The sequence below is a fragment of the Sabethes cyaneus genome, chromosome 2, assembly GCF_943734655.1.
Source record: "Sabethes cyaneus chromosome 2, idSabCyanKW18_F2, whole genome shotgun sequence".
Classification (NCBI taxonomy): Eukaryota; Metazoa; Arthropoda; class Insecta; order Diptera; family Culicidae; genus Sabethes; species Sabethes cyaneus.
In genome coordinates, this window is record NC_071354.1 from 14020397 (window position 1) to 14046778 (window position 26382).

General features: G+C 41.7%; 1 protein-coding gene across 3 annotated transcripts in view; it reads right to left on the reverse strand.

The window, feature by feature from the left end:
* Nucleotides 1-5312: 5312 nt before the first annotated feature.
* Nucleotides 5313-26382, reverse strand: part of LOC128735108 (OTU domain-containing protein 7B-like) — a 41105-nt gene continuing 20035 nt past the window's right edge. Inside the window, exons 2-6 of one of the 3 annotated variants that reach the window (XM_053829600.1) lie at nucleotides 14497-15036; nucleotides 13636-14106; nucleotides 12864-13053; nucleotides 12668-12789; nucleotides 5313-9629 (exon numbers count right to left, since the gene is read on the reverse strand). In XM_053829600.1, coding sequence (XP_053685575.1) covers nucleotides 7477-9629; nucleotides 12668-12789; nucleotides 12864-13053; nucleotides 13636-14106; nucleotides 14497-14617 — 3057 coding nt within the window. In that variant the 5' untranslated portion in view covers nucleotides 14618-15036 and the 3' untranslated portion in view covers nucleotides 5313-7476. The remainder of the gene's footprint in view (nucleotides 9630-12667; nucleotides 12790-12863; nucleotides 13054-13635; nucleotides 14107-14496; nucleotides 15037-26382) is intronic. The other 2 variants (XM_053829601.1, XM_053829602.1) reach the window with 2 other exon arrangements.

A 26382-nucleotide genomic window follows, 5' to 3' on the forward strand; every position in this document is an offset into this window, starting at 1 on the left:
AGCCTATCTGCCGTCTAACTTTATTCATTTTCGGTATCGTTCAGAACAAACAATCTGTTGTTAACCAGTTATGCAACTGATGTTGGTAAAAAAGCTTTTCGTCATCTTAGTGTCTGTGGAACCGTTTGGAACCGGTGTGTAAACATGACAGCTATCAAATTATTACGATTAATTGGGGTGGGGACCAATAGGAGGTTATTCGTGTCAAAATGAAGAATAAAAGTGAATAAATAAAATAAATTCCTGAACTGTTCTAGGTCCCATGAGAAACAGCTGAAATATTGCGCAGGTAACGGTAACCAAGCGCCCCCTTTTTCTTTACAAGCAATCTAAGCGGTTTATTGCCCACTGTTGTAGAGATAAATTTTAATAATTATGTGGTTATAGGCGAATTTGCAGAAGGAGCGGAACGGAAGGTAACCTACGAGTGCCCATGGAAGATAGTAATGTCACAGCACTTGATCTCCAAAAAGTCAAACGAGAAAGCGGGTTGCTGAAGACCAGCAAAGCCGCTGGCTAGTAGGGACCGTCTACCGCTAGAACTTTGTAAACGTCGCCGGGAAACGCTGGCAGCTGGGATACCGGAGGAATGGATGAAAGCACTGCAGTTTATCTCATCTACAAAAAGGGCGATCGGCTCGACTGCTGCAACTATCGCGACATAACGCTGGTAAACGCCGCCTATAAGGTACTCTCCCAGATCCTGTTACGCCGGCTGTCACCGGTGGCACAAGGTTTCGTAAGGAATTATTAGTGGGGCTTCATAGGGGTACGCGCAACTACGGACCGAATTTTTACGGGAATACAACGTACCCACGCATCACATTTTAATTGATTTCAAAGCAGCATACGATGCAGTCGATTGAGACCATCGTGGTAGATAATGCACGGACACGGCTTTCCGGACCAACTAACCCGACTGATCAGAACTACACTGGCCCGAGTAAATCCCTTAGAGATGCGGCGAGGGTTGACACAAGGTGACGATGCTGTTAAACATCACTCTTGATGTGGTGATCCGACTAGCGGGTATTGAAACGAGAGGCACGATTTTCACCAAAGGTGAAAACACCTGGTCTACGCAGATGACTTTAATATTATGGCAGACTCTTTGCGACGAGGGAAGAGGCTCAAACGCCCGCCTCCCATGGATGGTAGCCGTTGACGACGACTAGTAGTAGTAGCAGATGAGTACAACACTTGTAAGAAAATCCAGCGGCAAATTCAGCCGAAAAATCGGACTACTTCGCAAAACGCAAAAGTAAGGCTTGTTCGCGACAAAATTTGGACACTAAACACACACATCTCTGGAAATATATTAACAATGAGTGAAATATTTTGCAGAGCGGTAGACGTATGTCTGTTCTTTCTGAAAATATAACACTTGTTTATATTACAAGCGCCCAGCGTAAAATGGCGTCGAAAGAAGAGCAGGTGCGAAAAGCAATTGTGTGCGGTCGCAATGAAAATCCGGATCTTTCGTTAAGAAAACTTGCCAAAAAGCTTGGATTTCCTCCAAGCACTGTTCATAATGTGCAGTGCAGTGCAATGTGCATTCGTGCACACTTCTAAGCAACGACAAGGCATGAAGTCTTTCAAGGTGAGGACTGTGCCAAACCGTAATGATAAGCAAATACGACGGCCAAATCACGCGCTCGTAAGCTTTATCGCGAATATTTAACGAAGTTTCCATGCGTTATAATGGACCATGAAACGTATGTCCTAGAAGACTTTAAACAGCTTCCTGGTATATCTGTTTACACTGCTATGAAACGGAATGGCGTTGCAGTGCATTTTAGGACAAAGAAAAAAGCCAAGGTCCCAAAAAAATATTTAGTATGGCAGGCCATATGCAGCTGTGGTCGAGCAAGCAAAAGTTACATCACTACGGGAACGGTTAACAAGGAAATATACCGTGAAGAATGCCTGCAGAAACGATTGTTACCGTTCCTACACAGCCATGATGTACCCTCGGTGTTTTGGCCTGATTTGGCATCCTGTTACTACGCCAAAGATGTTTTGGAATGGTATGATGCTAATTAATGGAGTCCATATTGTACCGAAGGAGGTGAATCCACCTACCTGTCCAGAGTTACGCCCCATCGAGCGGTATTGGGCTTTGGTGAAGAGAGAGCTGTCCCAACACAAATAACAAGCAACAACTATAGATAAATTTCGAAAATCTTGGACAAACGCAGCTAAATTGGTTGCCAACAAGTCTGCACTGACCCTCATGGCAAGGGTAAACTCAAAAGTTCGCCAATTTTCCATGCAGACCAAAATAAGTAATGTTAATTTGTTTGATTATTAACGATACATACATAAATGATATAAAATTGTTTCATGGATTAAACTTTTAGCAAATTTGTTTTATTGCAAAATTGAGGTGTCCAGATTTTGTCGCGATGACAAAATGCTTATCAGACCTGCGATTGTTTATGAACTTGAAGCCGCGACGCTGCTCACAGAGGACCAACGCGCCCTTGCTGAAAGGGAAAAGTGGGGGAGGTGTAAAACTTATGAGCTACAGGCACTACTTAGAAGGATTCCCATCGTACATCTGGCGAAAGTCGGTAGGCCTGACGGTCGACGAAAACGGTCATCATCAACATTTCCACTAGAAACAGGGGGCTCAACGGGCAAGATGGCTTGACTAGGTCGAAAGTAATCAGCAACTTTTGAAACGCCTGGAAAATTGGCATTGTATGACCCAAGATCGTCTTGAGTTGAAACCGCACTAGCCAATTCGGTTCGTGCTTTTGACGACGACGAGCGCGTTATAAAGGGCCAAACAGAATGCTGCGTCAACGCGTCCGTCAGCGTTATTCTGACAGTTTTCCCATGGGTTTACTGTCAAATTGACGCTGGCGGATGCGTTGACGCAGCATTCTGTTTGGCCCTTAAGCCCAAAAGGAAAATGTTCGGAGCATTGAACATCTTGTGTAATAGCGTTTTCTTGATATTATACAGCATATGTAGAACGAGGATAATGTAAAAAAATGTTTAATTTATCCAAACTGCATGTTATCTTTCGTTTTCTATGACATGTCCATTATGCGCACACTTATGTTCATTTTACCCACACGAAAAAATATCAGGCTCGATAAATCTAACTTTCAATGTATGCAATACGTTCAGCATTTGGTTGTTTCCTGGGGGAGCAAATGGCAAAATTGCTAAGGGTTTTCATTTTACCCCCGATTCCCCTATGTATTGACCTACAAGTCCGAACATGAAGCTGCGGAGGCGTTAGAATTTGAAATACAGAACAGTTCCCGGGGGAGTAGAAGGATCATGTTATCTGCCCGATCTATAAAAAAAGGAGGCGAGAAACTGGATCGTGCGCTCATCGTTCGCAATGTCACCTCTCGTAGTTCTCTCGTAAATCATTTACCGTCGACTGCGGAATTTTTTTAACCAATTACGAACAAATGTATGGTAATTTATAAAACCTACTTTGTCGAAGGACAAAAGAGCCGTGTTTGCTCGGCTTCAAAGCTGCATATGATGCCATCGACCAAAAAGATCTACGAAAAATCATGGATGAACACGGCTACGCCTTGACGATGGACCAGAAGCTAATGAAACTGATTAAATCTACTATAGATGGTACGCAGTTCTGTGTTCGGTTTTCGGGTTCACTCGAATCTCACAGAAGGCCTCGTCAAGATGATGACATGGATGTACATAGAAGGCAGAATATCTGTGGCGGAGGCTGAACACCAGACTAAAGTGCTGGGTAAAGAACACTGGGTTAATGGTAAATCATTCCAAAACAAAGCATATGCTGGCAGACGGCTGGCTGGCGGTGAATTCGAAGCAGTTGACGAATTTGTCTAACTGGCTTAGTGGTGACGACAGACAATAGCATCAGCCATGAGATTCGTTACTGTATTAGTAATGTGCTCTAAACCAAATGGGATAAACCCAATTCGATTCTGTGGAGTTCTTTACACAAAATTATTAGATTTTTAAATTTTGTTTCCTCAAAGCCTTGCTTGGTATAATCCAATAAGTGCAAAAATATGTTAAAAATAGGGAAAAATGAGCCAAAAGGGCACTTCCCGCTGACAAACAGAAAAGGGGTTGGCACCATGCGATTCTCCGGAAAATCACCTATATTTTATCAGCCTGCCGTATTTTAATTGCATTCGTTTTTGCCCATAGTGCAGTGCGCGTGCCGCGAGGACCATAATGAAGAGCCTCATGCGGTCCGCGGGCCGCAGTTTGACCATCACTGCTCTAAAAGGATCTCCAAGTGCTCGAAATTTTCGAGAAACGAACACTAAGAACGATCTTCGAAGGAGTACAGAAGAACGGATATGAAGGCTACGGATAAACAATGTACTCACGCAGTTCTACGGCAAACCCAGTATTCAGAAAGTGGCTGAAACTGAACACGGTTACGGTGGGCGACCCATGTTGCAAGAATGCCGAACAATTATCCCACGAAAACGATGTTTGTTCCGGTAGGAGCAAGTTTTCCAGAAGCACAGTAAGGAAGATGGTCCGATTAGGTGGAGCGAAATCTGACGGCAAGTACATGGAAACCAAGGAATCGGAGATAGAACTGTCATATTAACGGAGTCACAGAAAGGATAGACGGAGCTCATTACCCCAAGTACTCCTTTATCAAGAAGAATTATGCAAGAAAAAGTGACGTACTCCAACGAATATTCCAGAATTTTTCTGTCATAACGACTGAATCTTCAAAGTTGTAATTAGCGCCAATCATTTATTTTAAATTGTAACATTCCTCTTTACGTTTGCATCCACCTCTTTCTTTTTCTTTCTAGTGTGGATATTAGTAAAAAGTTATTTTCATTGCTCTCCGTCAATGTGTAGAAAACTTTCAGCTTCGTCCAAGATACAAATACAACCAGCATTGATTTTTTTCTGACTTCACGGTTTCGGTTGAAATTATCCAGTAGGCACAGTCAATAATGCTACATAGAGACATTGCAGACAGTTTTGTTTATCCCATAACATATTGTTCTTCATTTCCAAAAATCATTTAATAATACGCCGCTTTTGATTATTCCGATGGCTGCAAATATTCATTCTTTCAAGTTAGGCTACGATATGATGAATGCTGCATTTTGTTAGATCCTCGCTGTAAATAATTTTGCCATTTTCTCTATAGGGTTCTTCACAATTTCGTGTTTCCAAATCCTTCCATCCCACGAAGAAAGAGCAACATTTTGATTCCACATAGTTCGAATCCTTTACTGAAAAGGTGTACGTTCGGATTTCAATCATTATATTCCACCATTTTTGTTGTGTTATGTTTTTAATCAATATCACATCGTCTCTCAATCATGATCTTCTGTTTTTTTTAGTATTTGGTAGCTCAACAAGGGATTCATTCGCTCCTGTATTTAATTTCTTTCTTATACACTATTTTTTGTCATCTTTGATTTCCTTTCGCTGAAATACAATAAATATAGTATGTATGTATAATTTACGCTTTTCTTTGCTTTTCCTAGTATCACTTACTGACTCTATTCTATATGCATCATATACGGAAGTTTCCTCTCTTCTCGCTTTCTGCTTCTACGGTTTGCTACATCTGATCATTTTTTTTGTTTCCTGTTATTGTTAGATTGTATTTTAAAAACACATCGCAACTAGCTGAAAATATTATTTCTGTTTATATTGTTAGTCGGTACATGGGTTCTACATATTCTCGCTCGGCTGTATATTAAGATACAAATTTTCCTGCTTCTATGGCTAACAAAATCCGTTTACTCGACAAGCACTTTCATCCACCGGCAAATCAATAGTTTGTGATGAGACAGGAAATAAATATCCATATAAACTCAAAGCTGAAATCATGACTTCTTGCGTTGATTGCTTGCACGATTGAAATTGGGCGACTAGCTTGGATTTTGATGAAAAACAGCGACTGCTTTATTTATTTTGTTTGTTTGTTTGTTGGTCTTTTGAAGGGCAATCAGCTCCAAAATAGATAACTCCTATATATGTAGTAGTCGAAATGACACCTTCGCTTCGAAGTTTAATTTCGTTTTTTTGGCTGTTTTGGTTAAATCGCTTTTGTTACCTTATTACATCTTACTATGCTAGTAAACACGTCGAATTAGAAACTAAAAGGCACACTTAAAAATCATAACCGTCGTTTCGCACTCCTCTGGACCGTTTCACTCTGTACTACGGAGAGCATCGCTAACACATGCAGTTATACATATTCAACAAATGTCACACACTGTTGGGTTTTCATGCAACAGTTCATTGCGTCTGCTGTCCTTGGTTTGGTTTTGGCTTACGAATATTCATGCATAATTTTTGTTCCTTCAAGCGTCGAAGCATTTTTTTTATTAAATTATCTCATATATTTGATGGTTTCTCCAATACAGGTTCAAGATATGTTTTACATCGTTTAGGCTGGCGTTGATTACTATGTCTTAAAGAAGAAGCTTTTTTGGAAGCATAGTAGTGTAATATCAGCTCTTTGGTTTTCAACAGATTTCTGTCATATAATAACTGTACAAGGCATAACATACAAGGAGGTTGTAACACTGGGCAGAAATAGACTCTACTATATGAGCTCTGGTATTGAACGACCACGATTAAGTTCGAAATTCAGCTGAAACCAGTTCCATAAATTCAGTTTGCTTGCGATTTTGTTGGAAAATCGCGTACCATTATTTTTAGTTTCAGCCAACAAGTAACAGGAATAGAGTAAAATATTTTTTTTTCCACAGAAACAGTTATAAAAAGAGGGAAACAGACACAGACAGGTTCTCAGATATTGTCTAACGAAATACAATAAAAAATTAAAAAAAACTTTCAAGCAAGTTTAAAAGTGATGAAAGAAACAAAAAGAAAACGCAATTTTGCCTTAAAATATGTTTTAAAATCATCTTTCTAAGAAATCGAAAGACAACTCAAAAAATATAACATTCCTTGGCAATAGTTTTTTGAATGCTTATTAACTGATAGAGGGCTTGAAGATTTGCAGTCCATTACATATGTACAAGAGATGACAATAAAAAGCACCTCCTGGCACCCTGGAACGAAGTGCTTCAGTCCTAGCTCTCAATCTTTAAGTAAATCTTAACATCCATATGAAGATGGTTTAAGAGCAATAAAGCAGTAAACGATAAAAACTTTTGACGCAAAAAACATCTTTCAAGTAGATATAATATTTTGTTTCCGGTAAAAAGGTCACTTTTACTGGTACTGTGGTCTGTTTCCGAATGCCTTTCTGTATAATCAACAAAACAACATTCGCATTCATAGTATGCTTTTAGTAACAAATCCCAAAACAAAGAAAACATTATTTCGTTTCGGATTGACACGAAACATCGTTTCCAGCTTGCGTAAATAGAAAAGAATTGAACAATTTCCAATGCATGATAAGTATAACAACAATCTTTCTCCTCTCTCTCTCTCTCTCTCTCTCGTTCTGATTCTTTCATTTACCTGGCACAACAGACTGGGCACGTACATTTGACTCTAAATATTATACTCCTGACAGCACTTGGAGCAGTAGAAGTTCGTATTGATGCTGCCGTAAAACTTGCAGCCCTCGGTTCGGCACATCTGATTTTTACCATAGTGGCTACTGGTTATCGCTTGTTGTTGCTGCAGCTGCTGCTGCTGCTGTTGTTGTCGCTGCAGCGTTGTTTCCGATGTGTTCGATCCGGAAGACGAGGACGATGACATTCCGGACGAGGAAGATGCACTGGGAAGTTGTGGCGGTTGGTGTTGAAGCACGGGACTGATGGCCGAAACGGGAGGAAGGGAAACGCACATTCCACTGGACGAAGCCCGGTTTAGAATGGTGCTTCCCGGTGAGTAGAGTGTGGCGACTATTCCTCCCGAAGTAGCCGTGGCCTGTTTGGCACAGTTGGAGTAGTCCGAAGCGGGATTGCTTTTTGTTACTGGTGTGGTAGGTGTTCGTTCCGTAGGACTGAATCCGTGTCGGTAATTGGACGAAGATTGCCCAGCAGAAGTGCTGATTGGCTGAGCTCGTTTGTCATTGTAGAATGTTGAACGTGATAAGTACAGTGTCTGATCCAGTTCATTCAAACGCCGTACAGAAGGCAATCGTTGAATTCGGTCATGGCTTTCCATATCCGCTTGGGTATAGAACTTGGATTTGCCGGTTCCATATCGTGGCATGTAATCAACGGCGTTGCACGATTGAGATTCTCGTTGTCGCTGTGTTTCGTAACAATCTAAACACATGTAGCTGGTAGCAACTGTGCCATAATTAAGACAACCCGCATTGATGCAGTTAACCAGATCTGTTCCATTGTCCACCGCTCCACCATAGTCACAAACGTCCTGGCCGGGATCAACATATTTGCTCAACTTTTCCAGTTCTTTACGTTCTCGCAATCGCTCCATTTCCAAAAACCGTTCCTGAGCACACTCCAAATAATTTTTGATCATTTCCTCCTGGTACTCATGTCGTCGAGCCTTGAGCGTAGCACATAGAATTCGAAACTTAGTATAGTCTCCTCGAGAGGACTTGTCCGACGAAAGACTGGACTTTTTATGTTGCCCACTCTTACTTCCAATTCTCGTTATCGAACCAATATTCTTCTTCAGCTTCTTGCTCATACTCTTTCCGATGCTTCCGAACTGTTTGGCAACACTCTGAAGCTGTTTTGCCGCTTTGCTTTTCCCACTGGAACTGCTTCCGCTACCACTCTGCGAACCGGGCGGGAACGGAGGAAGCGATTGGTTCGATGCACTCATCGCCGCCAAATTGGTTGAGCTCGTCCCACTGTTATGATTCTCGTCGGAGAAAACTATCTCTCCGTCAGCAATCTTTTTCTCGTACTCTTCATCGGAGTAGTCATCATAGATGTCATCATCAGGGCTATTATCTGCCGCCGGCGCATAAACTATATCCAAATACTCCTTCAGTAGAGCAACGTGCTCTCTGTCAGTAAGCACCCAGTTACCGTCGCTTCCATCATACTGTCTCCAATCAAAATCCGGTCCAGGATCAATGCAGAATTGAATCGGCAATAACTGATTGCTAGCGTCAACCAGTGGGATCAACGCCGGTGGATAATCGCCAGCCGTTTCCATTGCTACCAAAGCTGAAAAGTGCGCCATATCGTACGCCAACAACAGTGGCGCTCTATGGCACTCGTTCGACGGTACTTCGAATGGTAAATACACTCCGCCAAAGGGAATTGGCGAGAAGGCTTCGCCGTTCATGTCTCTCAAGAAAACATCCGACACCACGATTATCGTCCGCCGTAGAATATGTGCCAACGCAAGCACATGAATTTCCTCCAAGCTTTCGTAAGTAGCGCTTTCATCGTCCAGTGACGAAGCTCCACCTCCGACATCCAGGCTCTTCTCGATCAGCAACGATCGCCTCCGGGAGGCCGCTTTCGAGTTGCGTCGGGGTTCGGGCGAGGCAATCGCCACTATTTCCTCCCACTCTTTGGCCCATTCGGTTTCGCAGAACACAAATCCGGCTTGCCGGTTGAGGCGGGTCTGCTGAAAACGCCATCGCCGGTACAGGGCGTCCCGAAATTCCTCCTTCGAGAGAATGTCGTGCAGGGTACGGCGCAACGTAAGCCGCCGATCGTGGAAACCCCACATCGAGAGCGATGCAGCGTGCAGCAGGCAGTTGCCATCGCCTGGAAAAGGACAGGAAGTGGAAACGATGTGGTTAAATATTTTGGATTGATTTCGGTTTTACAAAGAGGTAAAGTATATGAACAATTCTTAATTAAGAATGATATCAGCAAAGATGCTGCATTTAGGATTAAATTACGTGTAGTTTTTCAGAAAAAAACCCTGAGAACCATTAAAGATTCTGTCATCAAATTCTGTAACTTCAATAACCAGTTTATGCTACATTTACCACGTCTAGAGAAGTACCTTTGCCAAAAATTGATTGTGATATGTGCAATGATGTGCAATAATATGTGTAACTAGAATTTTCCTAGTGAATTTTAACGTATTTATAAATAACACACGAATCTTACTAGTTTCAACTACTATAATTGTGTTGGGAAAATAGTCAATCTTTTAAAATAGTCAAGGTTTCACTCACAGGAACGCACGGTATCGAAGAAGCTACATCGGAAGCAGCAATTACCTATCACCGGTGCTCCTATTACCGACACAATTTTCGTTACTCATTGCCAGGTTTGTGAATTTTTAGTAAACCTTGGAAGAATAGTGTTTGAACACCAAACGTTCTTCGATGCATCTTCTCAAGCGTCATGACTAGGCAGACTTTTTGATAAGTTGAATTTGAATCCGTTTATTGCGGGGACACTAATGTTACAGGAAAGGAGAGAAACAGCATGCTCGGAAATCGAAAATGGAGAATCCATGCTCGACGCGAAAAATATTTTGGGTAGGTTCAAAGCCCGGAAATCCACGAATTTAAAGACCCTTCGCTTTCGTTGACCGATTTCGTATTCTCCTTGTTCCAAAGAGTGCTCATCGATCACCTCTATTTTGCACACCGAGCGATCCATATGCATACCGATGGGAATTCAGAATATGGTGTCTGATTGGAGCAGGAGATCTGAGGGCTCTCTCTCTCGACGTTTTGTTGACGAACCAATGCCAATAAACACGTTATCTCGCTTGGGCTGAAATTTTACACCGGATCTCAAGTGTCGTGCACTGTTCAAAGTACTTGGATTTTCCTCTTTTTCAAAAGACCTTAAAGGTAACTGAGCTTTTCGTAGAGATATTAGAGCACTCTTTGTCCCACCGGGATATCGTTACGTTTGGACTAACATAACGTTGCGTCTAGAATCGATCCAACAAAATCAAGCGTGACGAGGGAAGTAGTTCAAATAGTTACCCAATCTGTGCTCTAGGAGGGATGTACCTATACTTTGCCTTAAATTCAGCCGAAATCGAAATTTGCCGAAAGAAATCGGTTTGTCGAACTGAAGTGAGCGATGTTCTCCATTCCGCCAGCAAAATCAAATAGGCGAAACAACTCGTACAAAATAAGTCAAGCGAGATCAATATCCGTCTGAATACAGAATAAGTTTGATTGTTAGTCGACTTGGGATAACTTCAATGCCAGGATTCAACAGGAGGCCAAGCCTAAGTGCTTGCAATTAAAGCAGTTCATATCCGGCGGCATAAAAAAGCTTAAGGGCAGACAAGGTTTGCTCACGCACAAACAGCTAGGCAAAGCTGATCCGGTCACCCGAAACGTATATATATACTTTTCTACCGTTGTCAAGTGATACTTTATGGCATAAAGTTCATGCAATTGCTTGCAGTCCAGTATCTTTACCTGCCAAGCATTAAAAACCTTGAATTAGCCAATTCCAAAATCCAACAGGTCCATGACGTAAGACGGGGATCGCTGAGTTCAATGTTAATTTCCATTGCACAGGCTGGCAGGAACATGTATCAAGGTACTCCCGCGAAAAAAAACGCCACCAATCAGTAATCTCGTTTGCTAACTTAAGTCTCTAGATTGAAAGATGTAGTTTGTTCTGACGAATTTTCAAAATCTTGATCATCACGGCCGAGTAATGCTTAGTCAGATTCTGTGAAATTCGCATCACATTCAATACTTCTTGAATAGCACAACCCACGAAGTTTAACTTAATTTTTGTTGAACCAGTAATAGTTTTGATAAATGTGTTCTTCTTGAACTGAGTAAAAATTATGTAACTGACGAAGAAAACTGATGAAGAAAACCTCATATTATAATTAAATCACATATTAAATAAATTACAAATTACAAACCTAGCCGATCACTCCGAATCAATACTCGTCGGGTTGGCTGTTGCAACTTGTCCTGTAGGTGCATGTAGCAAATTTCTTAAGGGATTTATACATGAAGAAGGAACGAAGAGCTGTTTCATAAAAAAAATCAATTTCGCCGTCGTCAACAGTAAGAAGAACAATCTACTATTTCACTGCTTGCCAGACCTATACCATCCGCTCGGCTACAGTGCAAAAATAAAATAGTTGAACATGGCACATACGGATTTATCGAAACAAATGCATTCGAAAACAATAAAACGCGTTCGCAATGACGATAAAATCGAACTAAGCATTGAGCCTTCGACCTAGACAGATCTTTTTTGATCAACCAATTTCTTTAGGTTAATACTGGTTTGCAACTTCCTCGTTCTGAAGCATTAAGAAATGTTTTTGGCGTTCCTCAGGGAAGTAATATGCAGCCTTTTTTGTTTTCGTTTTTCAGAGAAACTAAAACCGATACCGTTATCGCACTGTTGTAATGATTCAAGTTCTTCTTAAATAAAAGTGCAAAAAATTTCATGAAAAGCTCACACAGAAAAGGTGGTTTCCCATCGGGCACATAATTTATGTCCGTTGCACAAGCACCAAAAATGCAAAATCAGGAATGTCAATTTTGCTTATTGAACGATTAAATTAAAAAGACAAACTGTATACACACGTTTTAGTTTTTCGATCAAGAGTCATGAATTACATAGGGCTTTAGTCTATTAATCACGGTACTTCCCATATGATAAGCATAAAGAGAATCCCATTTTAAATGTGATTTGCATTTCATGTCAGCAACGGTGAAATCCCTCAAGCTAAGATTGATAAATTTATGAATTGCAGATGAAAAGAAACCATTGCGGCATAATAAAACTAATGCAGTCATAGTACCAAATCATTAAAAACATTACCGCTCTATTTTATAGTAAATACTAACCTGTTGTAGCCAACGGCCACAGCTTCCGACAGACGCCAGAATCGTACCACCAATTCAAACGATTAGTTGCTTCGAGTGAGTTAAGCGTAGAACTTTCGATAAGGTCTTTTTCAAGGAATTTCCTACGAAAGAAAGCACAAAAAGCACCGTTTTAAATGACGCCACCATTCGAGGAGGAAAAAATTACGACACTCACCGAAATTCCTCCGAGTATTTGGTCAGATCCGGCAGCGTGAAGGTGTAGTCCGGAGTGTCGATGAAGTTCAGATTCTTCTCGTTCTGCTCGTGACAGTGGGTGTGGAAGTCCATCTCGAACTCCTGCCGAGCCCGGGACACCAGGGTTACATTTTCCGTTGCCCGCGAGATGCCACGTTCCAGTTTCTTACCTGCGAACACACACGGAAAGGGAAGAAGGGAAACCGGAAATCAATAACATTTTGCCGCCGGATGTCATTGCCAACCGCAAATCGGTGGTGATAAACAGGAACATTCCACCAAAAAGCAAAAAAAAAACGAAAATAAAAAGCAAACAGAAGGATGCACTATTAGTGGGACTTGACTGCATGCCAGCCGTTTTTTTTTGTTCCACTTGGATGGCACGGGACGGCGAATACGCTTAGTAAATAACAGTAAACATACAGCTGACAAAAATAATGGCTTTTCCTACGTGAAACGTGCAGATGCTTTTAGGCGAAATGAAAACTAGTCTACCTAATATAATAGTGCACCGCCAAAAAAAGTAATTATAGGTTACGTGTAGGGTGTCACTTAGATGTGAAACTTTGGGCTCAATTTTCAAATCACTAAAACTAATTTTTTTAATACTTCTTACTTGTCTGGTTTTAGATTATCTGGATAGCAAAATTAAATTGCCAATTTTTTCCCAGAAAGATTCACATCTCAGTCTACCACCCTAATAGCCACACAAAAAACACAAACGAGAGATAATAGGAGAGAAACACACGTACAGTCGAAAACGTCTATTGAGTCTGTTTTGGTGAGCATTGGTTTCAGCAGACCGGTTGTTCCATTGCGATTGTGGCCAACCACGACTGGCAGATGACGATGACCTGCGGACGATCCGTAATCGCCGTACCCGCCGCCGCCACTACTGCTGGTATTGCTGTTGTTGCTGGATCGTGCCCCTACCGGCTGGTGCTTGTGGGGAAGATGAAAGCCGACAGAGCCGTTGTTGGCATGCGGTAGATGTTGATTATTGTATGATGAGCCACTGGCAGATGGCGATTGCTGCTGTTGTTGCTGCTGCTGCTGTTGTTGTTGTTGTTGTTTCTGTTGTTGATGTTGTTGCAGTAGTGTTGACGTAGTGCCTGTTGTAGCCACCAACGATGGGAGTAATGCAGGTGATGTACTGGTTTGTGCTTTCATTACTATCTCATTGTCGTTTTGCTTGTTGTTAAAATACTCGGTCGTTGATGTGTCTGTGGGAAGTGATGCCAAAAGGTGCAGAAATGAAAAAATATGAGCGAGATTTCATGTTCATGTGTAATATAGCTAGGAGATGCAAGACACAAAAAAATAAAAACCGACACCGTAAAAATTGCAAATCTAGTGCGATGCACATCAAATGGCTATAAATAGATCTAGAACTAGAGACTGCACTAACCAAATCACAAGTTGAATAGTTCAAGCTCGTTGTAATTATTTCATCATTACTAATTCAATCTATTTTCGATTTCATTAAAAAATGTAAAATTTCAAAACGACAATGAAATCATTATATTCATCGCGGAAAATGATTTATGTACAATGCTCACTAAGGTAAACGAACAAAAAAAATATCATATCCGTCTCCAGAACCAGTATCCTACCATTGTAATCGATGAGGGCCTTCTTCAGATCCCACTCCCACGACTTGAGACAGCTGACGGCGTCCTGTGCGTTCGCACCGGTATGCGTAATGAATTCCGTCACCAGGTGCGTCGTTTCCATAGTAGCACCAGTGCCGCCGACGCTATCGCCGCCACTGTGCGTCCTCCGGTGGCCAGAAACACTGGCCCGCTGTTTAGAGCGTTGCCTGCGCGAATCGTCGCAACATCCGCCGCAGCAACAGCAGCAACAGCACCGCGTACAACCACCGGCACCGGAACAGCAACGTTCGGTAGCGATCTTAGCACCGCATTCAGCACCGGCAATTTTGCTTCTTCCACTCTGCAGATTGCTTGAGGCCGAACTTAGCACTGCGGTTTCGGGGTTCTCCAACTCTTCCACGACGGGACGATATATGTATGCTGATTGACACAGCTTTTGTTTGCAACTTTGTTCTAGAAAAAGTTTCTTTTTCACAAGATCATCCTACTTTCGCCGCGTGTTAAACCACCAAACCAACCCATTTCACTGCATGATGGTTTCTGTTAGTACGTGAATAGTCGTGAGAATATTTTTCCGGTTCACGGTGTGGGTGGATGTTTGTGGGTAGTTCGACACATGATGTTTTGTTTTGTCAGAGTGATGCCGGTGACGATGGTTTGAGATGATGGTGTGTGTTGTTGTGAAAGATGAATTCACGACGATAGTCGAGCGTCGTGACGATTCCGTATCACCATACCAGAGAGGCCCACGCGATGAAAGTGCACAAAGTAGTAACATGTAGGAAAAGAACAGGAGAAAAATAGTTGAACAATATTAATACAGGGTTTTCTTTGTTTGTATCGGAAATGTTTTCAATTTGGTCCTGTTTGTTGATTTTTCTAATTAAACATTTAGCTTTGGAACATCAACGCGACGACCAAGCTGCATGTTTCAGAGCATGTTTTCTTGTTTTATTAAGCGAACAACTTGAGACAAGCGAACGTTTCACTCCGGCTCCACTCTGGTTAATTATATTACAGATAAAAGGGACGCGTGAAGTGGTTGCACTTTCATTTCACTGGTGCAGCAGCAGTGATTGACCAGTTATCGAGGTGAATAAAAGTGCAAAACAAGCATTGCACCACGGCTTAGCCACGCATATCGCCTATCGTGCAGCGGGAAAGATGAAAAACTGTTGCATACCCTCCAGCAGCGTGGTCAGCAACGGATACCGTGGGGGGATTTTGAGCTGAGTTTTATCTTTGTTTGCAGAGCGAACCTAATCGACATATTAGAATTATGATACAACTTCAATCAGAATAACATTTTTATGAACCCAAAGGCACACAATCAGTTTTGACAACGCACGCCACCGGTTGCTGGCTGCCCTGTCAGTAACAGAGGTTGATGTTTGCGAAGGATGTCGGTTATTTATAAATCCACTCTCTATTAGTAGATATTGCAGAGTGGTTTTGTTGGAGCCATAAAAATAGATGGAAAACCATTGGAGAGGAAGAGTTACATGTGCGCGTCGGAACAGTCGAACAGTAAAAATACTGCATGCTGAAAATCAATAAATCGGGGTTCCTTCTGATTGATGATGTTGTTTTAAGACATACATGTCTCGAAACTTCCTATAGTACAGGCGATATTTTGACTAAAGGACAAAACTGTTGACTGGAAGAGTTCTAAAATTTATAAACAGAAATATTTCAATATAAATCCGTAATTAAAAATGAAATAAAGAATGTTTTTTCCACACACACGGCCCATCATGCTTTACTGCCGCAAAAAAGTCAACAGGTCTCAAATTTAAACAAACAAACAACAAACTCTTTTGCCGCTATTTGTCTTGAATAGCAGTCGTATTTTATTTTTGCTGAAACTCTTTCTCGCAACTCGCAATTACACCTTCCTTCTTCAGGTGGCTTATTCACATCGACCAGTATTCTTTAATCGGCCTTCGCTTCTCGGAATCTGCCGCAACCGCCATAACCCCATTGTCATTGTACCGCTGTTTGGTTGCATCTGCTCCACTTGACAAGCGGAAGCTTATGCTGCTCCAAAAAAGGTTGCAAACTTTTCTGAACGAACTCCTGTTGATAACTTTCCGGATTGTTAGTACCAGAAGTTACAAAAAAAGTCACTTTTCAGCCCGTAGCAACACATTGCATACCAAGCCTGAAACTTTTTCGGAAACTTTCACATCTATTTTATTTTACAGTCTTTGCGCAGGTAGGAAAAGTCGCCATTTTAATATATGAACCGAACCTCAAACGGTATATTCATGGCCGAAAAACATTTGTCAAAACGACCTCTTGGCATAATTCCGTAAAAAATATGTTATGACTATATAAATGAGTGTTGCCGGCGGCCCGCCGTCGGAAATGCTGATGGCCACTGTAGGGGCAGCTCCCCGTAGAAATCACATCTGCCTAGGTTTATTCGTTTTCCTAGGTTTATCGACTCTTGTTAGTTTTGCCTAGCCCTGGCATCGACTGACCCACCGGGCAGGCACCGAATGGCTGTGTAACGAATAACCGAATTACAAATGGCTGAATTTCAATAACTACCACAGAAGGCCGAAATAGTGTTTGGCCGAATTACGAAAGGCAGAAGCCCTACTTGGCAGAATCTCGCTGAAAACTATTTTCTCAAAAAATATTGATAAAAATAATGCTTTTGAAGTCAACGTTAAGTTGATTAAGCTATCGTCAAAATAAGATATGTTCGTGCGATTTAGAAAAGTAACAAATAATGAAGGAAAATGAGCATTTGCCCAATGGGCTACACCCGTTCAATCCGGCAAAATGCTGGGAATACCAAGTCCCCACGCACCACCCGTTCATAGATTTCAAGCCCGCCTACGATTCTATCGACCGTGAAGAGCTATGGAAGATTATAAACGCAAAAAGACTTTTCCGGGAAGCTAACAAGTCTGATTAAGGCCGCTATGGATGATGTATTGGATGAGGATTTCCGGATACTCAACCGGATAAAATTATTTTCATCGCTCGTTTATGATTTCGCTTGCATTGACGCACACACAATACGAGAAAGTAGACTTTCTTATTAGAATGCTCGTTTTTTTCATTGTTACAAACACGGTATGGAATTTCAAACTCGGTATGGAATTAATTAGCTGGTTCAAAGATTTTACTAAACAAAACAACTTACTATTACATATTCCTATGACTTATGACCTTCGGTTCCAATTTATTCAACTTCGAAACTGATGAATAAAACGTCCAACATGACGAGAGCGTTGGTTCAGCGATCTCATTGAACAAGCATACCAACACATTGTTCTCGGCGCTAAATCGGAATTAATGAAGGAGGTAAAAACAGAATGTGAACAACTTCTACTCGATATTTGCTAGTTCATTTTACTACTACGTATTGCTTGTGGTGACATAAAAGAGTCGTTCTATGATCTTCTCGACAGGACATATGGAGAGTGCCCAAGACATGATATAAAGATAGTCATCGGGGATACAAATGCACAGGACGGACGTGAGAGTTCTTTCGTCCCGTTATTGGTAGAGAAAACCTCCATCCTACCACAAACGACAATGGCCTGAGGCTAATCAACTTCGCTGCAGCCAGAGGAATGGTTATCTGTAGTACCCATTTTGCACGATGGAACATTCGGAAGCACACCTGGAAACACCCTAATGGAGAGGCCTGTTCTCAAATCGACCACTTTCTGGTTGATAGCCGGCACTTTTCTGATTTCGCAGACGTGCGATCCTTCCGGGGATCAAACGTTGACTCGGACCACTATCTCGTAGTAAGCAAGATCCGCGCCCGGTTGTCCAAGGTATTCAAGCCAACGAGGAAGATACGACTGAACATTCGGTAGTTCTCAGCGGAGAGACCTGAACGAACAGTGGAGACACATCCACGACACGATCAGTACTACAGCGCGGGAAGTGTTGGGTACTACTGCTGCAGCCACTTCCAGTAAGTGGTTTGACGCAGAGTGCCAGCGAGTGACTGATGAGAAGAATCGAGCCAGAAGTCACATTTTGGCTGCAACTGTGACACGCAGAGCAGAGAGAGATACCGAGATGCTAGAGCTGCCGAAAAGAGACTTCATCGTCGTAAGAAACGTCAGCACTGGGATCGCGTTCTTGCGGAGGCGAGACTGCTTCGAGAGGCACGATACGAGAAGCCTCTTCAATACGATCAACGCAATCAGGAACCGGATCGTGCCAACTCCAGTTATGTGCAACAACAAGGAGGGGAACCTGATTACCGAAAGATCGGAGGCAGCTAGGCGTTGGTGGTGAACAAGATGGAACGGTCAATAGAAACAGGATAACGATTGAGGATGGACAAGCTGTGGATCCACCAACTTTGGACGAGGTTAGGAAAGCAGCAAGAGAGCTGAAAAACGGCAAGACAGCTGGAAAGGACGGCATCCCCGCCGAACTTTTGAAAGTCGGGAGCGAACGGCTGTATTGTGCAGTCCATCAGGTTATACTAAAGGTATGGACTGAGGAGGAATTACCTATGGACTGGTTGGAAGGTCTCATATGTCCAATTTACAAAAAGGGCCATCGACTCGAATGCAGCAATTATCGAGGTATTACTTTCCTCAATTCTGCATACAAAATTCTCTCCCGCATCCTGTTTCTCAGACTGAGGCCGTTACAGGAAACCTTTGTTGGCGAATACCAGTGCGGTTTTCGAGAGGGTCGCTCCACGACGGACCAAATGTTCACCTTGCGACAGATCCTAGATAAATTCTGGGAATTCAACTTGCAGACTCATCATATGTTTATAGACTTCAAGGCGGCGTATGATTCAGTTAAACGAAACGAGCTGTGGCAGACTATGCTTGAACATGGTTTCCAACAAAACTGATTAGGCTGATACTTGCTACCCTTGATGGTTCAAAATCAAGCGTCAGGATAGCAGGTGAGACATCGGACTCGTTTGTGACGTTAGATGGTTTGAAGCAAAGTGGCGGACTATCGAACTTGCTGTTCAACATTGCATTGGAAGGTACTATTCGAAGGGCCGGCGTGCAGAGAAGCGGTACCACCATCAAGAAATCTCATATGCTCCTAGGGTTCGCGGACGACATCGATATCATCGGTGTTAACCGTAGAGATGTGGAAGAAGCGTACACGCATCTTAAGGAGGAAGCTGCGAGGATAGGGCTTATCATAAATTCTACCAAAACAAAGTATATGGTGGCTGGTAGAGAGCGTGGTAGCCCTTCGGGTGTTGGAACTGCGGTGGTGATAGATGGAGATACTTTTGAAGTGGTCGATGAATTTGTATACCTTGGTACGTTAGTGACATGTGACAACGATGTAAGCCGTGAAGTAGAAAGGCGGATAGTAGCTGCCAACAGGGCCTTCTACAGTTTACGTAACCAGCTGAGGTCCCGTAGCCTACAACTCCGTACAAAACTTGCGCTCTATAAGACGCTAATTCTCCCGGTAGTACTCTACGGCCACGAAGCGTGGACGCTGAAAGAGAGCGACCGACGAGCTCTTGGTGTTTTCGAGCCTAAGATCCTGCGACCAATTCTTGGCGGCATATTAGACGAAGGAGTGTGGCGCAGGCGCATGAATCATGAAATATACCAAGTGTACGAAGATGCGGATATTGTGAAGCGACTAAAATACGGCAGGCTATAATGGGCTGGCCATGTAGCAAGGACGCCGGATGAGAGACCAGCGAAAACAATATTTAGCAAGAACCCGACAGAGGCCGACGACTTCGAGGCAGACCCCATACCCGTTGGATGAGCGCTGTTGACGCAGGATGCTAGAACAGCGGGTGTTAGGGGCGACTGGAGAGTGGCAGCCCAAGACCGAGTAATGTGGAGACGGCTCCTGAATTCGGCATGGATTCGATAAGCGGATTGTCGCCGAAAAAGTAAAGTAAGTAAGTAAGTAAGTATTGCTTGTGATGCTATGCAAAGTTATAAGCCTATTTGCCATTCAATGCGTGCAGATGCAGATGTTGTAAGATTAATATTCTTGAATTTGGTTCAATAGCTCCATTTAACAAAAAATAATTTGGTTCATAGTTGAAATGCAATTGTTAAACCCATGCATTAATTTTGAAGGAAATCGAGAAATGTTATGTGGATAATATTTTGAAATGACCTTTTGCTATAGCGGAATATGGAGGGAAGATTGATGTTGGTGAAAAGTGCAGTGCCGCGTTCTGCAATGAAGAAACTAAAATCTATATAAAAATTAAAGGGAAAAGAAATGCACCGTAATTTCAACGTTCAATGCTACGAAAATCACTGGTTATGTGGTTCGAGCAAATTGAATATTTACTACAAGATTTGTAAATTTTGGCAGTATGATTTGGTATTCTTAAGAAGGACTTCGACTCCAGTCCAAAAACTAAGCAAAGCATTACTCACTTATGTCTACAAGGTGCTCTCCCGTATTTTGCTTTGTAAACTGAGACCGTTAGCAGAGTTCTTCGTCGGTAAATATCAAACTAGTTTTATTGAGGGTTTCTCCATGACGAAACAGATGTTTCCTCTGCGCCTATTAGTAGACAAGCATCGGGAGTGCAACTTGCAGACTCATCATCTGTTTGTGTACTTTAAGGCAACGTACAATTCAGTCAAACGACAATTTTCCACAAGGCAGATAATCTTGAAATATGCTTTTTCGGTGAAACTAGTTAAACTGATTAATGCGATGGTGGATCGATCAAACTCATGCATCAGAATACCGAACAGACCTCAGTCGCTTTCATGACGTTGGATGGACTGAAGTAAGAAGATCAATACTTGGTGACAGAAAAAAATAGAGTGTGACGCAGACACATGAACCACGAGCTCTATCAAGTATAAAAATTTGCTGATATTGTGAAGGTAGTACGATGTTGCAGGCTGCAGAAAGCTCGGAAAAAGTAGCCAAATTCAGCAGAGAACCAGGATGGGGCCGAAGATTCCGGAGCAGACCCCGCACCCGGTGGATGAGCACTGTAGAGGGTGATGCACGTTCAGCTGGTATCCAAGAGCACTGGAGAACCATAATTCGTTCGGCACAGGATCGATATTAAAGTAAGCAAGTCAAATTTGGTATTCATAGTTCAGCGAAACAAAATCAATTAAAATTAAAACGAAATCGATTTACCTTAGCAACCTATCTACGTTTTTTGGCGTATAGTCCATTCATTTGAGTAAGCAAGAAAAACAACCTATCAACGCTAAAATTCGCCATATCTGATAAGCCATGAATCATCCATACGCATACCACAAAGAATAAGTTGCAGATCCAGCAAGAATATATGAATCATTTTACAATACTTATCAATACTAATTATATTGCTCTACTATTCCGCAAAAAAAACCTACCGTTTCGATAGAAGATAATGGAAAGCAGCTTTCGTTTCAGTTAAAAACTTCGTGTTAAATGTTTTCGGTTCGAAAAATGTCCTGCTATTGCAGAAGTTAATTAGTGGTTGTTGACCGTATTATAACTCAATAACAGCAGCATGAAGCGTAGAACAAAACTATCAGACTTAGCCACCACAAAACGGCCTTCTTGCCTTCATTTACTATTGTTGTGCATGCATATATGTAGACAGGAGTGAGTATCTAACCGGTATCATGGTCGGTTTGCCCTGCAGGATATTCAAGAAAAGACAATATGCTACTACCTGCTGTGCTGCAACCGCACGGTCGAGCATATTTGCTGCCATCACCTCGGTATGCTGCTGTTGTTTTCGTTCTATGCACCGGCGAATGGTGGTAGGCTTTTTGTTTCTATTTCGGTGTCCAAGCGGTGAAAACAAGCGATAGCGAAGCGAACCAAACCGGTGACACTTCCATCATTGATTCATTGCAGGTCGTTTGTTTCCATCAAGGGTTCCAAAAAAAGAGTGCTTTTGGGTCTCTTAAATTAGGCACAGTTGGACGAAACGCAAGGATGTGATTGACTCCATTTTTTCACCACTTATATTGTTGAAAGAGGTAAATTAAAAATCGCCAAAAATATATCTCAATAAATTCTACCAAGTTCTTCTGGCTTTTGGTACAATGAAAGCTAAATAATGAAATTTTTCCGTAAATAAAGGAAGTCCCTTTATCAAATTTCCCAAATAAAAACCTTAGTTTATCACTTGCTTTATAGCTAAAGTATTGTATTGTATACTTCTAAAATGCAGCGGAAAAAAATTGAAAATCTGTACATGCATTCAAAATTAATGTTTCGCCTTGCTTTATTTTGACCGCCCAATCGGCTAAATTTCTCTGTGATCGAGCACGCGATGCACAGTTTTCCATTTATCTACCACCGGTCGAAACTGCATTATTATGTACCCACTCCCATCTCAGCTGGTCGGTCGGTCGTCGGGCGGAAACGGAACAAGCCGGCAACAGCCAGGCCGGGCCGTATGTCTCGTGTTCTCCTGGGTGTGATAAATTCGTCGTTCCACTGTCGTGTCGAGAAGATTTAGCGAATCGAATGAAAAATTCAACCACATTGCGGCGCCTAGTGTCCCCGATGAGGGACGGCAAACAATCGCCATTGTGCCGTATATTAAAGTGTGGTGGAGAAATATTATAATAGCTGCAACAGAACAGCTAGTCAGGACGTACGCCGGGACGAAGCCGGTGTACAGGTGGGGTTTGTTAGCACCTTGTCACCACCACGTGTGCAAGTAAGAGCCGACGATGGAATGCCCTGTGGCCGACCAAAGGCTGAACAGAGCGAACAGCGCATGCAGTGCAGGTGCCAGACGATGCAGATGCAGCTATGAATACATTGTCCAATGTATACATAATGCACGTGGCCATGGGAGGCAGGGATTGTGGGAAGTCAATATTGAACTATGATAAGATACGCGAAAACATAATAGTTTAGGTCCTGTGGACCGGGTTTATGGTAATAATACAGTCCTGGCACGGAAGAAGAAAAATGACTGAATTGCATCAATTGTTCAACTTAAATTGAGCTCTAACTAACATGGAGGTTACGTACGAAAATATGTAGCTTTTGTTCTGGGTAATGAAGTGAAAGTATTATACTTTCAAACTTTTTAAATGCGATCCGACATTTTAATTAGCTGATTTGCGTTACCAGAAAACCACGCTTTAAACAGTTTTTGATAAAAGCGTTCCTTCGTAAAAGACGACAAAATCATATTTTATTCCTTTTTCGATTCAATGAAAAATTTAAAAGATTGTTTTTTGCAGTTCAATATATTGATTTAAGCAATTGGAGTGCCGCTTTATTTTCGAAAAGGGTCTGGACAAAATTGAAAATCTTAAAAACGTCGCACTGTCTTGACGAGTTTGAATGCTCTCTTCGGCAAAATTGCAGATAAAAGCCGGACCTTTCGGCCGTTTTGTTACTGCCATTTCAGAAAAAAAGTGATAGAGTTCTCCGGTCCCAACAAGTCAAGAAGCATTTGATTTGTTTGAACCTATATCAATTTGATGTCCCGAAAGTAAATCATTCTGTGAAAGGACTTGCGAATAATTTTATGAAATTTTGTACGCAAACGAAAGCAATATCTAAAAGGTTCGAGGTCTCGATACTCACGCGCATACCCAATTTAAAAATTCAAAACTCTTTAACTAAGCATCCTGTAGCAAAGTTTGGTTTATGAAATTTTAACAATACCTGGATAAATGAGTAAATCCGGGAAAGATAATATCTGGAGAAAATTGATATTTCACGATAAAATGCCGCAAAAACCGCCATAGAAAATTTGGAAAAGCTATGTTCAAAAAAGTATTACACAGCTTTTCTGACTTTTCTATGGAGTTTTCCACCATTGACCGAAAATTTTTTTTTTTTGCGTTTCTAAACACGGTTTACCACTAGGTACCAGGACATCAAATTGGTTCAAGCAAAATAAAGATTTCCTTATCTTTTGGGACAAGGAGACTGAAATGGACCAAATATGAATTAAGAGTAAGCTTTGATCACAAATCAATGCGTCAAAAACCAAATATAGTAGATGGTATGTAGGAAAAAGCTCTACAGAAAACAAGGTTCGTCTCCCACGGACAGTGGCCATGACGATGAGGAGCTCGAAATGGTTGACGACTTCATAAATTTGAGGTCTCTGGACAATAACGCGAGTAAGGAGATTCAACGACGCATTCAACCTGGAAGCCCTGGTCTACTTTTCCCAACGTAAGACGTTTCGATTAAGGAGCATACGCCGCCTCACAAAGCTGACGTAGTCCTTTACGGACATGAGGCTGTACTTTGCTTACGCAAGATATACGTGCAACTACTGTATTTGAATGAAAGGTGTTGCGGATTATTTTTGGCGGAGTACAAACGGAAAGCGGAGAGTGTTGAAGGCGCATGAACCACAAGGCGAAAGTTGGGAGACAACGGTGGGTCGGTCACGTCGTAAGAATGACGGAAGTATGTGCAGCGAAATCTATGCTCTTCACGAACGCCGCCGGCATCAAAAACAGAGCTCGACCAAGTACTAGCCGACCTGCGAGTGTCAAGATGCTCAACGAATAGTTAACAAGTAGTCCAAGACCGAGTTTAACAGGGACAAGCTGCTCTGGCTCTATGCTGTTAGAGGAGGAGGAAGAGGTGGACATGCTAAGGTATATAATTGTTAAAGAAGACTGTGTTCAGCTGCTTCTGATTTTAAAATGATATGGTAAATCACTTTTGAAGCTGTCTTCGCTTTATTCATCTTTGAAATATGCTCCTTGAATCAAACCTCAGAAGAAAGGGGATTTCCCATGGGTGCTCCCGTGATCTGCTAGTAAAAGTTACGCAACAGAAAAATCCTTTCACCCATGCAAAGTCGTATTAATTTATGTGGAATTTATGTGCTTTAACTTTGCATTTCTAAGTATATTCACTATATGAGAAAAGCAGCCAGAAGGAACAAACCGTCATTCACTGGACCACTAGGAAGCAACACCGTTATGTTAAACGAAACCATTCTTTAGTCACGCTCATGTTGCCAAAATGATTTTAATTTTTAGACAACATCTCCTGTGCTCTTAATTGTTCGACTAGGATTTTTTTGGCATGGGTGAAAATTCTTTTTCTGCTGATAATCTTACTGTCGGAATAATATTCCTTATTTCATGACCCGGCTTTTGAATTCAAAACTACAAAATGTTTGTAGCGAGCCTGGGAAACGAAAAACATGCTTATACATGTGATTGGTGCGCTTATTAGTGCATCACTTTACATCTAATTGAGAGCAAATCAGAGGTACTTAACCAGATTTTTTATAATTCCGACGAAAAACACTATTTTGCCTGATATTTTAGATTCACTTTAACGAAGATAGTCGAAATGTAGGGTTTATTTCTAATTCCCGTCGTAGTAAGGAAAGCCACTCTAATTTTCATCATTTCTTAGGTGGATTTAATGAATACTCCAAAAGTTCTGCTGCTGATTTGAATTAAAAACACTTACCTTTCCTACGTTTTTTCGTGCGACGAAGAAGAAAATGTCGACTAATCGTTTCAATTTCCGTCATTCATAAAACGAAAATAACTCACGCCACGCATTGTCGTTATTCTGCAGTCGGGAAAACTTGCATGACCTGTAGAGATTTTGCAGAACAACATTTGTCATGCCATCCTACACAAATACATGCGCGTTAGCTTCGTAAACATTGTTGTGATTTTTAGTTCGGACGATGAAAAATTTTGATGGACGGATTTTAAAACGGAACAACGAATTTAAGAAATAAAATCAGTTGCGTAGTTTCAATAATATGCGAATATTAACGCTTTTCAGTGAAATCAAAGTTCACGGATCGGAAGCTAAGTGTGTTTTAGTCAAATCAGCACAAGAACTTTTGGAGTATTCATTAAATCCATCCAACAAATGATGTAACAATGTTGTATCACGTATATTGTTATGTTTGTAACGCCTTTTTTTTCGAGCACACACTAATCCTGTCCCGGATAACAG